We start from the raw sequence: 20,349 nt of genomic DNA, 5'->3' as shown, positions 1-20,349 counted from the left end.
AGTGTAAAACTTTAAGTAGAGATAAATAGCACAGATTTCATATTGAATTTTGCCTATTATTAAAAAGTGAACAATGCAAAGTTATACAACAAAAGCACATGTAATGTACCATAAGCTATGAGATGAGTTGTTCCTCTCAGGGTCAAACAAATTATTGTCTTCAAAATATTCAGCTGTTTGCTATTATGGCAGTTGATTCTTGATACCATATCTCCTTTGGTGCCGAGTCTCAGGAAATCATTTGATTCATGATGGCAGTGATGAGTGCCTTCATTCTCATGAGCACTTTAAGGAACCGTTGTATTTTTGTAAGACAGGAACTTACATTGGCTTGCATGTGGTTGTGCCAGCCATCCATACTGTTGATGGTTCAGGGGAGATCTTCCAGGGCATAGTCATGCTTACTCCATATGCTTACAGGGAACAATGAAGGAAACCTGTCAAGTTAATGTCTGTCATTATATGTATCCTTAGCTCAGAGCAGTCAAGAAGGGATAGCTTTTAGGGGCATTCTGTAATTAAGTTGAAAGGAACAAAGGATTTGTATCACAGAAGCCTCTTGAAATGGATTGAGGGCACAAGTGAGTGCTGCAGGGTTTTGTTCTTGGACCATTATCCATTTTGATATATGAGAATGGCTTGCCAGAAGGTATGGAGTTCTATCTGAATATGTTTGCAGATGATACAAGTGTCATAAGGGAAGTGAAGAGTGTAGAGGATTGCATCAGCTTACAAGGGCACCTTGATAGAATCCAGAGTTGGTCTGATACATGGTTGATGAAAATTAACCCAAGTAGATGTAAAGTAATGGGGGTGGGTCATAGAGAAAGGAGGCCTTAATATGATTATCCTCCAAGTGGGAAATAAGCTACCTGAGTTTGTAGGTGATAAGGACTAGGTAGTTGACATTGTCCCTTACCTTTCATCAGAGTTCCAAAGTAGGAGAATTAATTAAGGAGACCAGTTGTCTGCTAGCAAATTTAGAATTGCACTCAAGTTCATGGATTAGAGATGTTCAGCATTTTCACATTATAAATAAGGCCAAAACTAGAATATGCTTCTCAAGTTTGTGTATTGCACAAAAATAAGAACAGAGATCCCGTTGGGAAGGTCTAGAGTTGAGCAACATACATGGTACCAGAATTAGGAAGAGAAAAGAGTGAGGGGTGATGTGACCCCTGCCTTGTAAGTCTTTAAAACAGATTGGTGATATAGACAGTGAACAGTTGTTAGAAAGATGTAAGGATAGAGCAACCATATGATATAACGTGAAGTTAAGGAAGAAACTTAAGAAAGATGCGAAAAAGTACTTTTAAAGTACAAGAGTGATACATGAAAGGAACAAAATGAATGACAACATATTAAATGCAGAGAGCATACAGGAATTCAAGGAAGTTCGTTGGTAGAGGAAAATGTTCTAGAGATGGGGCCCCACAAATGGAAAACTCCATCTCCATACAGTGTATTAGTTAATTATATTCGTACATACATGCACATATAAGATTGTTAGGGAATTTGTGGATGACACCCTGACACCAACATACTAGTGCATTTTTGTAATCACTAGCCTTTAAGAGAATAGATATTGTGGTTGCTTGTGTTCTCATTCAATGCCTCCAAGACTGTTTCTACCCATCTCTCAATCAAAGATTTCTCTCGACTTTCCTCTTTCCTTTGATATTTCTTTTACCTCTTGATTCAGTGAGCATACATGGTATTACTGTAAAATCACTCTATATTGGACACCCCACATCATGGAAATAGCTAAGTATGCCTCAGAGAAACTCTGAGTCCTGTTTAGATGTTGAAATTTCGTTTCTTCTGAATAGTTGCTCCTTTTATACAAAGGATTGATCCGTCCTGGTATGGAGTAGTGCTCACGTACCTGGGGTGGCTCTAGCCCTGCATCCTTACTTGAAAGATTTGATTCAAAAGCAGTCTGACTCGTAAACTCTCCCAGATTAACTTGATTACTTGATTCACTTGCCCAATGGCTTAAATGTTGTCTCTCTTTTTCCCTTCTATTGGTATTACTTTGGATTTTGCTTCTGAGAGCTAGCTTCCTCTATGCCCCCACTACTACCTACATCACACAATACTTGGCAGGGTGCTGCATCACATGATTACTGTGTGACCTTTGGCAACTCATGAGTAGGCTGTTTTGATATTATTTCTTTCACTACACCTCAAAGCTTTAGAACTCTGTCCCCTCTCATGTCTTTCCCTAAAACTATGACCTGGCTTATTTTAAAAGACAGGTTTTTCACTTCTTCCAAAACTTGTAAATGCTTTCCCCAGTCTCTTCTTTTTCCCTTTCATTAACCTCTCTATATTTCAGTTAAGGCCTGGCCTTGTTGTGGGCTTATATCTGTGATTGGAGCCTGCAACTTAAAAAACAAAACAAAACAAAAAGAGCCATTTGAGATAGCATCACCTGTCCTGGACTTAGGTATTGGAAGGACTAAGTTTGTAACTTGGAGCTGAGTGTGTATATGCATGCATTGATATGTGACTTCCTTAGTTTTAACAGTAAATCATATTTTTCTAGGTCACTCAGTGACATACGAAGATGATGATGATTCCGATGATGTTAGCTCCGATGATGACTATAGAGGTGAGTTGAATTGTTAGTTTTAAAAGATTTCACAAATATATTGATGTCTACATAAGTGAAATTTGAAATGGCAGCATTTCAGGTGAATATTTTAAGAAAGAGGGTAAGTGTGTTGCTGACTGGTTATTTATTATTGGCTCATGTTGAGGTGCCTGACAATTGGCAGGATGCATGTAAAGTGTCATCGTATTAAGGCAAGTGAATGCTAAGACTGTAGAGATATAAGTGTTTGAGTGTAGCTGGTAAGTTGTATGGGAGTGTGGTGACAGAGAGTATTGATGCTCAAAAGTTTGGATTGGGCAGGAACAGTGTGGCTTCATGAGTGGTAGAACAGGTGAGAACTTTTCTGGTAAGCTTAGTTTCCATGACTCCAACAATATCAGAATTAGGGGCTTGTAGTTTACTGAACAAGTTTGCAGACTGATTAAGATAAACAGATTTTTTGCAAGTGCTGTGAATCTATAGTGAAAATATCAGGAATTTCACTTACCATAGTATTGAAATTTTTGCAAGTCAACAAGCTCATAGCTTTTTGCTTCTCTTTTATTTAATGTTTGGTTGGACATAGGCTGTGTAAGTGCTTATTGATATGTAGATAATTGCCATCATGGAAGAGAGCAGTTCAATAAAGCTTTTTAGTTATCTTTATTATTCTATCCCTGGTTGTTTTATGAAAAGAAAGTAAATGAATTGATATGTACGGTTAGATAAAGTTCTTTGTAGATTTGTAGTTTTATCATTGACTCCTTAAGATTAAAGTTTACGTGAATTAAAAGATTTTGTTTCAACAGTTTTATGTCGCAATGGGGATGCACGAAACCACCTTACAAAAACTAACCTAGACCTTACTGATGCTGAAAAAGAGAAGAGAAAAGCAGAAAAAAGAAGAGCAAAAAAGAAGAGAAGGAAAGAAAAGAAAAAATTAGAAAAGTTAGAAAATCAGATATTTAATCAAAATCCAAATAATAGTAGTAATAGGAGGTAAGTATTTATTGTATGAACCTGTTTTTGTGAAAGTTGTAACTCTTCATGTAAAATGTCCATTTCTTATGCTTCAGTTAGAATTGTATTTACTAAATCTCATCTGGATGCCTTTAGTCTCATTTAGTGATTATATGTGTGAGAGCCAAGAGAGACCAATATTTGTAACACTTACTTGTGAAAGTTCCTTGAAATTAACTTTTTATTGCATTAACAAAACATATTTGGAGAATGGAGAGGAAGAATATGTTACCTGGAGTGTGGGTGCTCACTTAGGTCAGAGGGAGGCTGAGCAGAAATGTGGAAGTAAGATAACAAGAGACAAAGTATTTGGCAACTCTTATTCCATGAGCTTGATAGGCTTGTTGAGATGTTTGAATTCCAAAACCAAAGGTCTTCATAAACAGTATTGCTCATCATCCTTATAGTTATCTCGTATGTCTTTATCCTTCAATACTTTTCTCACAGGCTACTTTCATATATGTATCACTGTTAGACCAGAGGATGTAAATAGTCATCTGTACTGCACACAGAAAGTTGGAAGATAGCAATTCTGTTCTATGATATCATAATTTCTCTTCAGTAGTACTCTTCAGTATTTGAGTTACCATTTACTGGTTTTGTTTACATAGTTTGGACCACCAGTTATTCATAGGATGTTTCACCAATAACAGTATACTCCTCTTTGTTGTTGCATACTTAAACACTGGTAGGATCCTGTTATATAGCCAGAAACTTGGTCAGGAACCATGCACTAAGTAAACTAAGCCAAAGAAAGTTATTGCAGCTCTTTTTGCAATACCAGTTCAAGCTTCCATTTCCATGATGATGTCATCATTGGGAAATACAGTTAACTAAAGTTATTTTAAAGAACTTGGATTTGGATACTAATGCCAAGCTTAACACTATTTTTAATGCTAATGACAAGCTTAAGATAGTCCGATATTAGTGCTATATAGGACTGTGGTGTTGGTATTGCCAGAAAATGTCAAGGACTGAAAGAAAGGACACTTCAAGTAAGTGATTAGTGCATGGAACAGCTCTACCCTTAAAAGTATATTAGGGCAAGAAAGTTCATGTGGTAATGGTAGGTTTGGGTAGGTTACATTATGATCATTAAGCCTTGTAAACAATTGTCTACCAATCCCTTATGTTTAATGGTGGTTAAAGAGGGTGAATCCTCAAGGATGCATTGAACTTTATTTTATAGGATAGAACAATGATTTAACTCCTAGTCAAGTATGTACCCTTCCACATTTTCAAATGGGTTTACATGTATATATTTTTTCATTTTATTACACCTAATCACTGTCTCCTGTGTCAGCGAGGTAGCACCAGGAAACAGACAAAGAATGGTCCATCAACTCATATACACATATATAAACATAAACACCCATATGGACATGCACATATACATATCAACATATGCACATATACACATACACAGACATATGCATATATACACATGGACATATTTGTGCTTGCCTTCATCCATTCCTGGCACTACCCTGCCCCTCAGGAAACAGCATTGCTACCCCCTGCTTCAGCGAGGTAGCACTAGGAAAACAGACAAAAGAGACCACATTTGTTCACACTCAGTCTTTAGCTGTCATGTGTAATGCACCAAAATCACAGCTTTCTGTCTACATCCAGGCCTCGCAGACCTTTCTATGGTTTACCCCAGACGTTTCACATGCCCTGGTTCAGTCCGGTGACAGCACATCGACCCTGGTATACCACATTGTTCCAATTTACTCTCCTTGCACGCCTCTCACCCTTCTGCATGTTCAGGCCCCGATTGCTCAAAGTCTTTTTCACTCCATCCTTCCACCTCCAATTTGGTCTCCTGCTTTTCCTTGTTCCCTCCACCTCTGACACATATATCCTCTTTGTTAATCTTTCCTCACTTGTTCTTTCCCTATGTCCAAACCATTTCAACACACCCTCTTCTGCTCTCTCAGCTACACTCATTTTATTTCCATACATCTCTTTTTCCCTTTCATTTCTTAATCGATCAAACCACCTCATGCCACGTATTGTCCTTACACATTTCCTTTCCAACACATCCACCCTCCTCTGAACAACCCTTTGTATTGCCCATGCCTCGCAATCGTATAACTTTGTTGTGATTACTATTTCTTCAAACATACCCATTTTTGTTCTCTGAGATAAGGTTCTCCCCTTCCAGATATTCTTCATTGCTCCCAGAAGCTTCGCCCCCTCCCCCACTCTGTGACTCACTTCTGCTTCCATGGTTCCATTCGCTGCTAAGTCCACTTCCAGATAACTGAAACACTTCATTTCCTCCAATTTTTCTTCATTTAAACTTATGTCCCAATTAACTTGTCCTCAACCCAACTGAACCTAATAACCTTGCTCTTACTCATATTTACTCACAACTTCCTCCTTTCACACACTTTTCCAAACTCAGTCACCAACTTCTGCAGTTTCTCACTCAAATCAGCCACCATGCTCATCACCGGACAGTAATCTCTCATTAACTTAGAACATAATGAGGGGGGGGAAAGGTAAGGGAAGCACCACCACCACATACACCATGTCAGCAGTAAAGAAAGGACTGAACCAGAACAATTTCTCTGTGGCAACATGGGTATCCACAGATCCTCCTGACAAGATATCAGCACTAACATGAACTAGCTGTTCTCAGACTCTTTTGGAATAGCTCCCCTATGTTCTTACATCATATAGTTTCCACATTGTTTAGTACAGGTACACCACTGATTTTCCTGCACTCTTGGTTCCAAAGCCTTGCCTGATTAATCATTTTGCCGGACCAGCTGTGGTCATGTAATGATAATTCATCAACACACCTCTAACCCACTAATTGTGCATCTCCCATGTTTCCAAAGTATACCATGGACTGCTAGAAATTTAGATTAAGCAAATATTAAATGTGAGTTAAATTTTTTTTTTTTTTTTTTTCATACTATTTGCCATTTCCCGCGATAGCGAGGTGCGTTAAGAACAGAGAACTGGGCCTTAGAGGGAATATCCTCACCTGACCCCCTTCTCTGTTCCTTCTTTGGAAAATTAAAAAAAAAACAAGAAAGGGGAGGATTTCCAGCCACCCGCTCCCTCCCCTTTTAGTCGCCTTCTACGACACGCAGGGAATACGTGGGAAGTATTCTTTCTCCCCTATCCCCAGGGATAAAATAAAATGAGTTAAATAAATAAATGAAATACATTATACACCTGCTCAGGACTGAGGTGCTTGTTAGTTACGAGTTTTGCAGATTTGTCCACATACTCAGCAGCTCCTTTGTGGTTTGCAGACCGCTTTTCTCCGCAAACTTTATTCATGGAAATTCCATGACGCTTCTTGAATCTTTGAATCTATCCTTTGCTATAGTCATGCTCATGTTGTAATTTAAGTTCTTTATGGAACACCTTAACCTGGTCCTTTATCATGCTACCTGACAAGTCCACTCCATCACTCTGACGCTGTCGAAACCATTCCATCATTGCTCAATTGTGCTCTGTACTCTTACCATCTTTCATAGTTTTTCTAATCGTCATTTGCTTCTTGGAATCGCTATCTGCATAGAATTTCAACATTTTCTCCCTTTGCTTCTTTATATCATAAACAATTGATGAACCAATACTGTAGATGTCACATAGCTTACGCACTGAAATACCATGGTCCATTTTTCTCAACAGTTCTACTTTATCTTGGATCGATATGGACTGGTGTTTAGTCTGACACCACGACCGACACTCTCATATGTCTTTAGAAGCATAGCTATGGTTAAATTTCTGCAAAATAAGCCAAGAATCTCACAGAATTGCTGTATCACCACCAACAAGGGCAGTGTAAAGAATGTAAATAAGTGCACCCTGCACAACGCCATCTGTGGCTGTCCAGTAAACTAGTCTGGTGGCCACAGTAATTTCAAGTTCCCTCATGTAATTTGTCTGGACTAAAGGAGGTGCCGAACCATCAGTTGCCGGAAATTTGGTGGTGAACCTGTACCTTGTTTTCAGTCCAGCTTAAGGATCCCCAATATATATGAATGATAACTCTGATAATGATGTGATGTTTTTATTATTCTCTTTCAGAGATGATGATTCTGGATCAGATGATGAAGAGGATGATGATGACGAAGATGAAGTGCAGGGTTTGGATCCTAATTCAGCTTTTGTTGCAACTGCTGTAGGGAAAAAAATTGGACTTGGGGCTACATCTAAACACGAGGATAGACGAAAAACTTTAAGTAAAGTGGGGAGTCAAGAAGATGATGAGGTTATTACTACAGCAAGTAAGATAATATATACTGTTGTGCACTTAAGCTTTTTACATATTTTTATTGTATACAACTTACTCCAGCAGGTAGCTTGCGGACATGCATACTATATTGGGATGCATAAATGTTGACAGCTGTTCTCCCTTGCTTATACATGAGGTTATGTACCTAGAAATGGTCTGTAATTACCTATTTGTATTGTATAGGAAGGGAATTTGAAAGTCATGGGGTCCTATCCCTTTAAACATTTTCTCCTGTCATCCAACTTCCTAAATTTGCTGTCTGCATTAATCATGTCCTCAGTTATCGTAGTCTTCATATTCCTTCACTCACCACCCTTGTAATGTGAGAGTACTTTAAATGTTTTTCTGCAAGGTTCTTTCTTAATTTTATGTTATGTTCTCACATTGCTCAGTCCCTCCTTTTCTCAGAGAAATGTTCACTGTCTACATCATCAGTCTATTTCATAAACTTAAAGTTTGTGTGGTTGTCTTTCACTCTTTTGTCCTTCAAGTTGGGTAAATTTAAAGCCTCTTGCCATTCCTTATAACTCAGCTTTATTTATTCTGGTACCATCTTTGTTGCTCTCCTCTGGAACTTTTCTATTAGCTCTTTGTGCTAATGTAGGTGCAGTGGCCAAACTTGAGAGGTATACCCTAATTTTAGCCTTTGTTGGATATAAACAGCTTGCAAATTATTTCCATATCCGTATACTTGAAAGCTAATTTAATAGTTGATAACAGATAGTGTATCTCTTTAACTATTCTCCTAATGTAGGTCTCTGGCAACAGGTTAGGGATGATGATGACTTCTACAGAATTCCAAAGTTTATGTCCTGCTAGATGATAATCATATTGAGACCTTATTTTGCTCTGTCCCATCCTCATTATTTTACAGTGCTCAGGTGGAATTTGATCATAATGTATTGACCAACTTTGGAATCTTTTTAGGTCCCCTAGTAAGTTGATGCAGTCCTCCTCACAATTCACTTTCCTCATGACCTTTGCTGGAACCACATGAAAGTCAAGCTTGCTTCTTTCAACACCTCATGAGTGCCACAGCTTATTCAGATCAAGACCCCATGGACCCAAAATTCGGACCTAGAATACTTTAGGAACTTTGCCAATTCCATGCCCATGTGACAGAGTACCAAAATGAATGTATGATATTGCCTTGAAAAATATATAGGGGTGCAGATAAGTTTTTAGTGGACTCTGTAGATCGATGCTGTGAATCATCTCTTAATTTTTTGTTCTCTTATGTGTGACCCAATTATTTCTCTGTCAGCATTTTATATTTTTTACTTTAACTGTTCCAGTCTATATCTGCTTGTTATTTATTGTGATTTCTTCTTTGGGGAACTGAGGAGGTGAAAGGATAGAGTTGCCCTATGCCAGTGGCCTGTTAAGGATGAGGCATTAAAGGCTAAGTGGCACTGAAGGTCTTTAGTTATGAAATCTCTATTGCTGTGGCCACCTCCTTGAGGGAGTTCCAGTAGGAAACAGGCTTCAGAGATATAGATAGATGGATAGAAAGGATAGAGAGAAAGCTTTTAGTTATCTTGACCTAAAATTTCAAGAAAATGAGAGGCTTGCATGGGTTAGAATAGATTAGATCAGTGTGGGATACGTGAGATGTCGTGTTGATAATATGCCTAACGGTATAGAATGCCACCAGGTGAAACCCTAGAATAATGTGAGACATGAGGCTGTGAATGGTGTGGTTTGGTTTCAATGCATCATTTGTGACAGCTAGAGAGTTGGTGTAAGCAAATGGAGCTGTTGTTTACCTGTGTCTGGTGTTACCTCACTAAGGCAGGAAGTGGTAAACAAGTGTGGAAAAAAATCATACATGTTCACCATTTCTTGCTTTAGAAACAGACAAAGAAATGGTCTCATTCACTGACATTCAATCTCTAGCTGTCATGTATAGTGCCCTGAACCAAGAGTCCCCTATCCACAGACCTTTCCATTGTTTCCCCTTTATGTTTCATATGCCCTGGTTCAGCCCATTAACAGCATGGCATCCCCTGTAAACCCCATTGTTCCAATTCACTCCATCTCTTGCATTCCACGAACCCTGCTGCACGTTCAGGCCCTGAGTAATCAAAGCATCTTTCACTCAATCTTTCCAGTTTCTTTGTTCTTTCCACCTCTTATGTGTATAATATATCAGTGCGCCAAAACCACAATTCCTTATCCACGTTCAGGCCCCACAGACCTTTCCATGGTTTACTCCTGACATTTCACATGCCCTGGTTCAGTCCATTGACAGCGCATCGACCCCAGTATAATACATTGTTCCATTTCACTCTTATTTCTTGCATGCCTCTCACCCTCCTGTATGTTCAGGCTCCGATCCCTCAAAATCTTTTTCACTCTGTCCTTCCACCTTCAGTTTAGTCTACCACTTCTTGTTCCCTCCACTCTGACACATATATCCTCTTTTTCAGTGTTTCCTCAGTCATTCTCTCCATATGTCCAAACCATTTCAACACACCCTCTTCTGCTCTCTCAACTACACTATATTACCACACATCTCTCTTACCCTTTCATTACTCACTTGATCAAACCACATCACACCACATATTGTTCTCAAGCATTTAATTTTCAACACATCCACCCTCCTCCATACAACCCTTTACAAAGCCCATGCATTGCAGCCATATATTATCGTTGGAATGACTATTCCTTCAAACATATTTTTGCTCTCCAAGATAATGTTATCTCTTTCCACACATTTTTCATTGCTCCCAGAACCTTCGCCCCCTCCCCCATCCTGTGACTCACTTCCACTTCCATGGTTCCATTTGCTGCTAAGTCCACTCCCAGATATCTAAAACACTTCTTCCAGTTTTCTCCATTCAGACTTACCCCCCAGTTAACTTGTCCCTCAACACTACTGACCCTAATAACCTTGCTCTTATTCGCATTTACTCTCAACTTTCTCCTGTCACACACTTTTCCAAGCTCAGTCACCAACTTCTGCAATTTCTCACTTGAATCAACCATGAGTGCTGTATCATTGACAAACAACAATTGACTCACTTCTCAGGCCCTCTCATTCCCAACAGACTGCATACTCGCCCCTCTCTCCAAAAATCTTGCATTTACCTCCCAAACCACCCCATCCATAAACAAATTAAACAACCATGGGGACATCACACACCCCTGCCGCAGACCAACATTCACTGGGAACCAATTTTTCTCCTCTCTTCCTACTTATACACATGCCTTACATCCTTGGTAAAAACTTTTCACTGCTTTTAGCAACTTATCTCCCACACCATATACTCTTAAGATCTTCCACAAAGCATCTCTATCAACCCTAGTATGTGCCTTCTCCAGATCCATAAATGTTACATACAAATACATCTGTTTCTTATGTTTCTCATACACATTCTTCAAAGCAAATATCTGGTCCGCACATCCTCTAATCACTTCTAAAACCACTCTGCTCTTCCACAGTCTGATGCTCTGTACATTCCTTCACCCTCTCAATCAATATCCTCCCATATAATTTCCCAGGGATACTCAATAAACTTATGCCTCTTTAGTTTAATGGCTCACCTTTATCCCCTTTGCCTTTGTACAGTTGCACTATGCATTCATTCTGCCAATCCTCAGGCACTTCAAGACCATAAATTCATTGAATATCCTTACTAACTAATCAACAACACAGTCACCCCTTTTCTTAATAGATTCTACTGTAATACCATCCACTCCCACTGCCTTGCTGGTTTTCATCTTCCACAAAGCTTTCACCACCTCTTCACTCTTCACCATACCACTCTCCTTCACTGTCTCTTTTCACACACCATCTGGACCAAAGTGCCCTACATATGCCATTCTATCATCAAACACATTCAGCAAACCTTCAAAATACTCTCCATCTCATCACTTCACCACTACCTGTTATCATTTCCCCCTTGTCCCCTTCACCAATGATCCCATTTCTTCTCTTATCTTACACTTGTTATTTATGTCCTTCCAAAACATCTCTATCCTCCTGAAAGTTTAATGATACTTTCTCACCTCAACTCTCATTTGCCTTCCCGATGTCACCCTTCCCCACAGGAAACAGCATCGCCACCCCCTGTGTTAGTAAGGTAGTGCCAGGAAAACAGACAAAAAAAGGCCACATTGGTTCACATTCAGTCTCTAGCTGTCATGTGTAATGCACCAAAACCATGGCTCCATGTCCACAACCAGGCCCTGCAGACCTTTCTGTGGTTTACCCCATACATTTCACATGCCTTGGTTCAGTCCTTTGACAGCATGTTGACCCTGTTATACCACATCGTTCCAGTTCACTCTATTCTTTGCATGCCTCTCACCCTCGTGCATGTTTAGGCCCCAATCACTCAAAATCTCTTTCACTCCATCCTTCCACCTCCAGTTTGGTTCCTCACTTCTCCTTGTTCCTTCCACCTCTGACACATATATTCTCTTTGTCCACCTTTCCTCATTTATTTGTTCCATATGTCCAAACCATTTCAACACACCCTCTTATGCTCTCTCAACCACTGTCTTTTTATTTCCACACGTCCCTTACTCTTTCATTACTTACTCAATCAAAGCACCTCACACCACACATTGTCCACCAGCATTTCACTTCTAGTGTATTACAGCTGAGGGAAGAATTTATTTACAAGTTGCCCATCAGTACATTAAATTGAAGTAGCAGTTATTTGTTATTGATATATATTCCACTTACATTTAGATGCAACTTTGATATACCATTTCATTTTCATTATTTAAGGAATAGAAATTATACACAGCTGTTTATAGACATTGCTTTTATTATGATAATTGTTCTGGTTACTCTCTTTCACACAAAGAATGAAGACAGAGTTCACCAGTCATAGATATTTAACCATTCTTATTAATTAAAGATAAAGGACTTATGTTTCATGTAAATTATGAAATAGAACTATAGGGTTGCCTTCTGTTAAATGCTGTATTCAAGTGAAAGAAGGTAAGAAATAGGAAAACATGGTTATAACGTATCAAAAGGAAAGAGAACATTCAAGATCGCCTACCTGTAATCATGATATTTATTGATGAATAATTATCTTTGATCCAATGCATTTATATCTCCTTGCCTATGGTGATCTCATTGTTGTTCGTACCCTGTTTCTTATTTTCTTTCTTTCTTTTTTATTATTCTCATGATAAAACAAGAATATGGAGAGAATGAGTGAAGAAAAGTTGAAAAAGAGGATATATGTGTCAGAGGTGGAGGGAACAAGAAGTGGGAGACCAAATTGGAGGTGGAAGGATGGAATGAAAAGATTTTGAGCGACCAGGGCCTGAACATGCAGGAGGATGAGAGGCATGCAAGGAATAAAGTGAACTGGAATGATATGGTATACTGGGGTTGACATGCTGTCAGTGGACTGAGCCAGTGCATGTGAAACGTCTGGGGGTGAACCATGGAAAGGTCTGTGGGGCCTGGATGTGGTAAGGGAGTTGTGGTTTTAGTACATTACAAATGATGGCTACAGACTAAGGGTGAATGAATGTTGCCTTTTTTGTCTGTTTTCCTGGTGCTACCTCTCTGACACAGGGAGTAGTGATGCTGTTTCCTGTGGGGTGGGGTTGCACTGGGAATGGATGAAGGCAAGTGAGTATGGTATCGCAGTGGAATTTATTAAGAAAGGGGGTGACTGTATTGTTGACTGGTTGGTAAGGTTATTTAATGTATGTATGACTCATGGTGAGGTGCCTGAGGATTGGTGGAATGCGTGCATAGTGCCATTGTACAAAGGCAAAGGGGATAAGAGTGAGTGCTCAAATTACAGAGGTATAAGTTTGTTGAGTATTCCTGGTAAATTATATGGGAGGGTATTGATTGAGAGGGTGAAGGCATGTACAGAGCATCAGATTGGGGAAGAGCAGTGCGGTTTCAGAAGTGGTAGAGGATGTGTGGATCAGGTGTTTGCTTTGAAGAATGTATGTGAGAAATACTTAGAAAAGCAAATGGATTTGTATGTAGCATTTATGGATCTGGAGAAGGCATATGATAGAGTTGATAGAGATGCTCTGTGGAAGGTATTAAGAATATATGGTGTGGGAGGCAAGTTGTTAGAAGCAGTGAAAAGTTTTTATCGAGGATGTAAGGCATGTGTACGTGTAGGAAGAGAGGAAAGTGATTGGTTCTCAGTGAATGTAGGTTTGCGCCAGGGGTGTGTGATGTCTCCATGGTTGTTTAATTTGTTTATGGATGGGGTTGTAAGGGAGGTAAATGCAAGAGTCCTGGAAAGAGGGGCAAGTATGAAGTCTGTTGGGGATGAGAGAGCTTGGGAAGTGAGTCAGTTGTTGTTCGCTGATGATACAGCGCTGGTGGCTGATTCATGTGAGAAACTGCAGAAGCTGGTGACTGAGTTTGGTAAAGTGTGTGGAAGAAGAAAGTTGAGAGTAAATGTGAATAAGAGCAAGGTTATTAGGTACAGTAGGGGTGAGGGTCAAGTCAATTGGGAGGTGAGTTTGAATGGAGAAAAACTGGAGGAAGTGAAGTGTTTTAGATATCTGGGAGTGGATCTGTCAGCAGATGGAACCATGGAAGCGGAAGTGGATCATAGGGTGGGGGAGGGGGCGAAAATTTTGGGAGCCTTGAAAAATGTGTGGAAGTCGAGAACATTATCTCGGAAAGCAAAAATGGGTATGTTTGAGGGAATAGTGGTTCCAACAATGTTGTATGGTTGCGAGGCGTGGGCTATGGATAGAGATGTGCGCAGGAGGATGGATGTGCTGGAAATGAGATGTTTGAGGACAATGTGTGGTGTGAGGTGGTTTGATCGAGTAAGTAACGTAAGGGTAAGAGAGATGTGTGGAAATAAAAAGAGCGTGGTTGAGAGAGCAGAAGAGGGTGTTTTGAAATGGTTTGGGCACATGGAGAGAATGAGTGAGGAGAGATTGACCAAGAGGATATATGTGTCGGAGGTGGAGGGAACGAGGAGAAGAGGGAGACCAAATTGGAGGTGGAAAGATGGAGTGAAAAAGATTTTGTGTGATCGGGGCCTGAACATGCAGGAGGGTGAAAGGAGGGCAAGAAATAGAGTGAATTGGAGTCATGTGGTATACAGGGGTTGACGTGCTGTCAGTGGATTGAAGCAAGGCATGTGAAGCGTCTGGGGTAAACCATGGAAAGCTGTGTAGGTATGTATATTTGCGTGTGTGGACGTGTGTATGTACATGTGTATGGGGGGGGGGCCATTTCTTTCGTCTGTTTCCTTGCGCTACCTCGCAAACGCGGGAGACAGCGACAAAGTATAAAAAAAAAAAAAATATATGTATATGGCTGTGTATATGTATGTATATGTACATGTATGTATATATATGTGTGTATATGAGTGGATGGATCTTTCTTTGTCTGTTTCATGGTGCTACCTCGCTGACTTGGGAAATGGCGATCAAGTATAATGAATAAGCAAATAAAACAAGGTTACAAATAATGAATGAACTGAGATCATTTGGTGTTTTGTCTGCTTCCCAGATGTTGATACAGTTGTGCTTCAATCCCGTGAATTAGCCATCCGTGGCAATGAGGCAGCCAATGTAGGTCAGTATTCTGTAGCTGTGCGCCTCTTTACTGATGCCATTCGCCTGAATCCTACTGACCACCGTTTCTTTGGCAACAGATCATACTGCTATGACCAGCTGAAGCAACATGAGAAGTATGTATCATGTAGTTTGTTGGATTATAATTTTCATTATGTGTTTATTTATGCTCTGATGGTAGAAAAGCCTTTTCATTATTTTCATATGATGTTGCTAGTTAGACCGATGATTTCATGATTTCTTGTTTGAATGAATTCTAAAGGAAAATGAAAGGCTTTAGTTTACTAAGTTTTTTTTTTTGTATTTTTTTTCAGAGCATTAAAGGATGCTGAGAGGGCAGTTAAGATAGCACCTGAATGGCCTAAAGGACATTTCAGAAAAGGCACGTCTCTCAGAGGATTAGGAGTAAGTGAAACTATGTAAACTCTGGTTGTAGTTCATCATACATAGCATCTAGAGAGAGGATGTGTGCAAATGAAGCCATATTTCAGCTATTCTTAGCACCACATGGGATAAGGCAAAAAATTTAGGATGAAAAAGAAAAGGCAGCAGGTTTGGATGGTATTGCAGTGGAAGTTATTAAAAAAGGGGGTGACTGTATTATTGACTGGTTGGTAAGGTTATTTAATGTATGTATGACTCATGGTGAGGTGCCTGAGGATTGGCGGAATGCGTGCATAGTGCCATTGTACAAAGGCAAAGGGGATAAGAGTGAGTGCTCAAATTACAGAGGTATAAGTTTGTTGAGTATTCCTGGTAAATTATATGGGAGGGTATTGATTGAGGGGGTGAAGGCATGTACAGAGCATCAGATTGGGGAAGAGCAGTGTGGTTTCAGAAGTGGTAGAGGATGTGTGGATCAGGTGTTTGCTTTGAAGAATGTATGTGAGAAATACTTAGAAAAGCAAATGGATTTGTATGTAGCATTTATGGATCTGGAGAAGGCGTATGATAGAGTTGATAGAGATGCTCTGTGGAAGGTATTAAGAATATATGGTGTGGGAGGCAAGTTGTTAGAAGCAGTGAAAAGTTTTTATCAAGGATGTAAGGCATGTGTACATGTAGGAAGAGAGAAAAGTGATTGGTTCTCAGTGTATGTAGGTTTGCGGCAGGGGTGCGTGATGTCTCCATGGTTGTTTAATTTGTTTATGGATGGGGTTGTTAGGGAGGTGAATGCAAGAGTTTTGGAAAGAGGGGCAAGTATGAAGTCTGTTGGGGATGAGAGAGCTTGGGAAGTGAGTCAGTTGTTGTTCGCTGATGATACAGCGCTGGTGGCTGATTCATGTGAGAAACTGCAGAAGCTGGTGACTGAGTTTGGTAAAGTGTGTGGTAGAAGAAAGTTAAGAGTAAATGTGAATAAGAGCAAGGTTATTAGGTACAGTAGGGTTGGGGGTCAAGTCAATTGGGAGGTGAGTTTGAATGGAGAAAAACTGGAGGAAGTGAAGTCTTTTAGATATCTGGGAGTGGATCTGGCAGCGGATGGAACCATGGAAGCGGAAGTGGATCATAGGGTGGGGGAGGGGGTGAAAATTCTGGGGGCCTTGAAGAATGTGTGGAAGTCGAGAACATTATCTCGGAAAGCAAAAATGGGTATGTTTGAAGGAATAGTGGTTCCAACAATGTTGTATGGTTGCGAGGCGTGGGCTATGGATAGAGTTGTGTGCAGGAGGATGGATGTGCTGGAAATGAGATGTTTGAGGACAATGTGTGGTGTGAGGTGGTTTGATCGAGTGAGTAACGTAAGGGTAAGAGAGATGTGTGGAAATAAAAAGAACGTGGTTGAGAGAGCAGAAGAGGGTGTTTTGAAGTGGTTTGGGCACATGGAGAGAATGAGTGAGGAAAGATTGACCAAGAGGATATATGTGTCGGAGGTGGAGGGAACGAGGAGAAGAGGGAGACCAAATTGGAGGTGGAAAGATGGAGTGAAAAAGATTTTGTGTGATCGGGGCCTGAACATGCAGGAGGGTGAAAGGAGGGCAAGGAATAGAGTGAATTGGAGCGATGTGGTATACCGGGGTTGACGTGCTGTCAGTGGATTGAATCAAGGCATGTGAAGCGTCTGGGGTAAACCATGGAAAGCTGTGTAGGTATGTATATTTGCGTGTGTGGACGTATGTATATACATGTGTATGGGAGGGGTTGGGCCATTTCTTTCGTCTGTTTCCTTGCGCTACCTCGCAAATGCGGGAGACAGCGACAAAGTATAATAAAATGAATAAATATATATATATATATATATATATGTGTGTGTGTATCTGTGTGTGTATATGTATGTATACATTGAAATGTATAGGTATGTATATGTGTGTGTGCGAGTTTATGTATGTACATGTGTATGTGGGTGGGTTGGGCCATTCTTTCGTCTGTTTCCTTGTGCTACCTTGCTAATGTGGGAGACAGCAACTAAGTATGATAAATAAAATAATTATTGTATTGTGTGAGATCAATGGAAACCATTGAAAGATCACTGGGGCTTAGCTATAGATTAAAGGGCTCTGGTTTCAGTGCATTATACACAACAGCTAGAGAGAGGATGTGAGCAACTGAGAATGATTCTGTTGGATGTATGTCTGGAGGGTCACTTGGTTAGTGCTTACTGGGTTATTTCAGTGTGTATGTATTTAAACAGTGTTATATTTTTTAGGGATGTAGTTTTGCAAGTAGAGGTAACTGAAGTGTGAGGTAGAGGTAAGTTTTTATTTTAACTTTGGGTTGGTGGGGTGGTTAGTTAAGGAGTGGTTTGGATGCGAGAGTCAAGTGCTCTTGCATAGAAATGATTGCCAAGCATATTGAGGTGGGACTGTACTGGAAGGATCTTTGTTTCACAATTAGGCAGCTAGTAATTGTTCTTAGTGCTGTATGTTTTGTGGTTAATAGCTTTGTTTTATTTGCTTTTAAGATGATGGAAGATCAAGCGAATGAGGCATAGTTTAAAGTGGAGTGGATGATTTGTTTGTATAGGATCTTGGGGAAGTCTTTGTATGCCCAAATCTGGTACCAGTTAGTGTTCTAAGGGCATCTAGTTTGTTTGTTGTTTTTCTGTTGATGTTACTGGTGTGTGGAGTTAATGCCATGTCTTTTGTATATGAGGCTTAGAATGGTTGGTGTTTTACTTTGTAGGAGTGACTCCTTTTGATATGATTACAGGATATGAGCTGGATTCATGTCTGTGTGTGTTTAAAAGGAGATGCAGACATTCTGTTCTGGGTGAACTTTTGTTCCAGTTGTGCGAAGTTATGTTGCACATTTGATGTTGCTGCTGTTGTGTCATGGTGATGTATATGTTCGTAAGGTCATCTGCAAATGGAAGGACTTTTATATGTCGTAGATGGTGACTAAAGGGGGTGGGAGTGGATTGGCTGGAAACCCTCCCCTTCTTGTATTTTGATTTCTATAAGAGGAAACAGGAGAGGGAGTCAAGCAGGGAGTGCTCATCCTCCTCGAGGGCTCAGATTGGGGTGCTTGAATGTGTGTGGATTTATTCAAGATGAGAAGAAAGGAGAGATAGGTAGTATGTTTGAGGAAAGAAACCTTGATGTTCTGGCTCTTGAATGAAACAAAGCTCAAGTGTAAAGGGGAAGAATGGTTTGGAAATGTCTTGGGAGTAAAGTCAGGGGCTGGTGAGAGGACAAGAGCTCAGGAAGGAGTTGTACTACTACCGAAGCAGGAGTTGTGGGAGTGTGTGATAGAATGTAAGAAAGTAAATTCTAGATTAATGTGGGTAAAACTGAAGTGGATTGCAAGAGATTGGTGATTATTGATACTTATGCACCTGGTCTTGAGAAGAAAGATCATAAGAGGCAAGTAGTTTGGGAACAGATGAGTGAGTGTGTCAGCAGTTTTGGTGCACAAGACTGGATATTAGTGATTAGTGATTTGAATGCGAAGGTGAGTAATGTGGCAGTTTGAGTTATTATTGGTGTGCATGGGGTATTCACTGTTATGAATGGAAATGGTAAAGAGCTTGTGGATTTGTGCTGGAAAAAGACTGGTTATTAGGAATACATGGTTTAAAAAGAGATATACACAAGTATATGTATGTGAAGAGGAGAGATGGTCAAAGAGCATTATAAGATTACATATTAATTGATAGGCATGTAAAAGAGACTTTTTGGATGTAAAAGTGCTGAGAAGGGCAGCTGGTTGGATGTTTGGTCACTATCTTGTGGAGGCAAAGGTGAAGATTTGTAAAGGTTTTCAAAAAAGAGGAGAGTATATAGGGGAGAAGAGAGTGGTGAGAATAAGTGAGCTTGGAAAGGAGACTTGTGTGAAGAAATACCAGGAAAGATTGAGTGTAGAATGGCAAAAGGTGAGAGCTTTAGGTAGAAACATTAGGTAGAAGTAGTATGTAAGAGCCTTAGATAGAACTCTTCATTTGGAACATTAGGTAGAAGTCTCTGCAGCCACTGCACTAGACTTGCCCTCTGCCAGTGGCCTGTTAAGGATACAGCAGTAAAGGCTGAGAAGAGACACTGGAGTTCTTTAGTTATGGAGACTGTTGCCATGGCCACCCATTTGAGGAAGTTCCATTTGGAACGGGTGTCAGATATATAGATGGATAGATATCAAAAGAAGTGAGGGGAGTGGGTGGGTGGTGGGATGAAGAAGTAAAGTTGTTAACGAAAGAGAAAAAAGAGGCATTTGGACAGTACTTACAAGGAAGGAGTGCAAATGACTGAGAGGTATATAACAGAAAATGGCAGGAGGTTAAGGGTAAGATGCGAGGGTTGAAAAAGAAGTCAAATGAGAGTTGGGGTGAGAGAGTATCATTAGACTTCAAGGAAATTAAAAAGATGTTTTGGAAGGAAGTAAATAATGTGTGAAAGACAAGAGAACTAATGGAGACATCAGTGAAGGGGGCACGGGAGGAAGTGATAACGGTTAGTGATGGAGTGAGTATTATGAAGGACTGTTGAATGTATTTGATAAT

The 20,349-nt window shown here is 40.0% G+C and overlaps 1 protein-coding gene across 5 annotated transcripts in view; it reads left to right on the top strand.

Moving 5' to 3' along the window:
* LOC139750980 (uncharacterized) overlaps positions 1-20,349 on the top strand; it is a 96,349-nt gene that overhangs the window by 12,471 nt on the left and 63,529 nt on the right. For all 5 annotated transcript variants that reach the window (XM_071665987.1, XM_071665983.1, XM_071665985.1 and 2 more), the window contains exons 4-8: positions 2,549-2,614; positions 3,406-3,595; positions 7,673-7,872; positions 15,355-15,535; positions 15,734-15,824. In XM_071665987.1, the coding sequence (XP_071522088.1) occupies positions 2,549-2,614; positions 3,406-3,595; positions 7,673-7,872; positions 15,355-15,535; positions 15,734-15,824 (728 nt within the window). The remainder of the gene's footprint in view (positions 1-2,548; positions 2,615-3,405; positions 3,596-7,672; positions 7,873-15,354; positions 15,536-15,733; positions 15,825-20,349) is intronic.

Source organism: Panulirus ornatus, chromosome 10 (genome assembly GCF_036320965.1).
Source record: "Panulirus ornatus isolate Po-2019 chromosome 10, ASM3632096v1, whole genome shotgun sequence".
NCBI lineage: Eukaryota > Metazoa > Arthropoda > Malacostraca > Decapoda > Palinuridae > Panulirus > Panulirus ornatus.
Note: the sequence above shows the minus strand (reverse complement) of the source record. Positions and strands in the feature narration are given on the sequence as shown.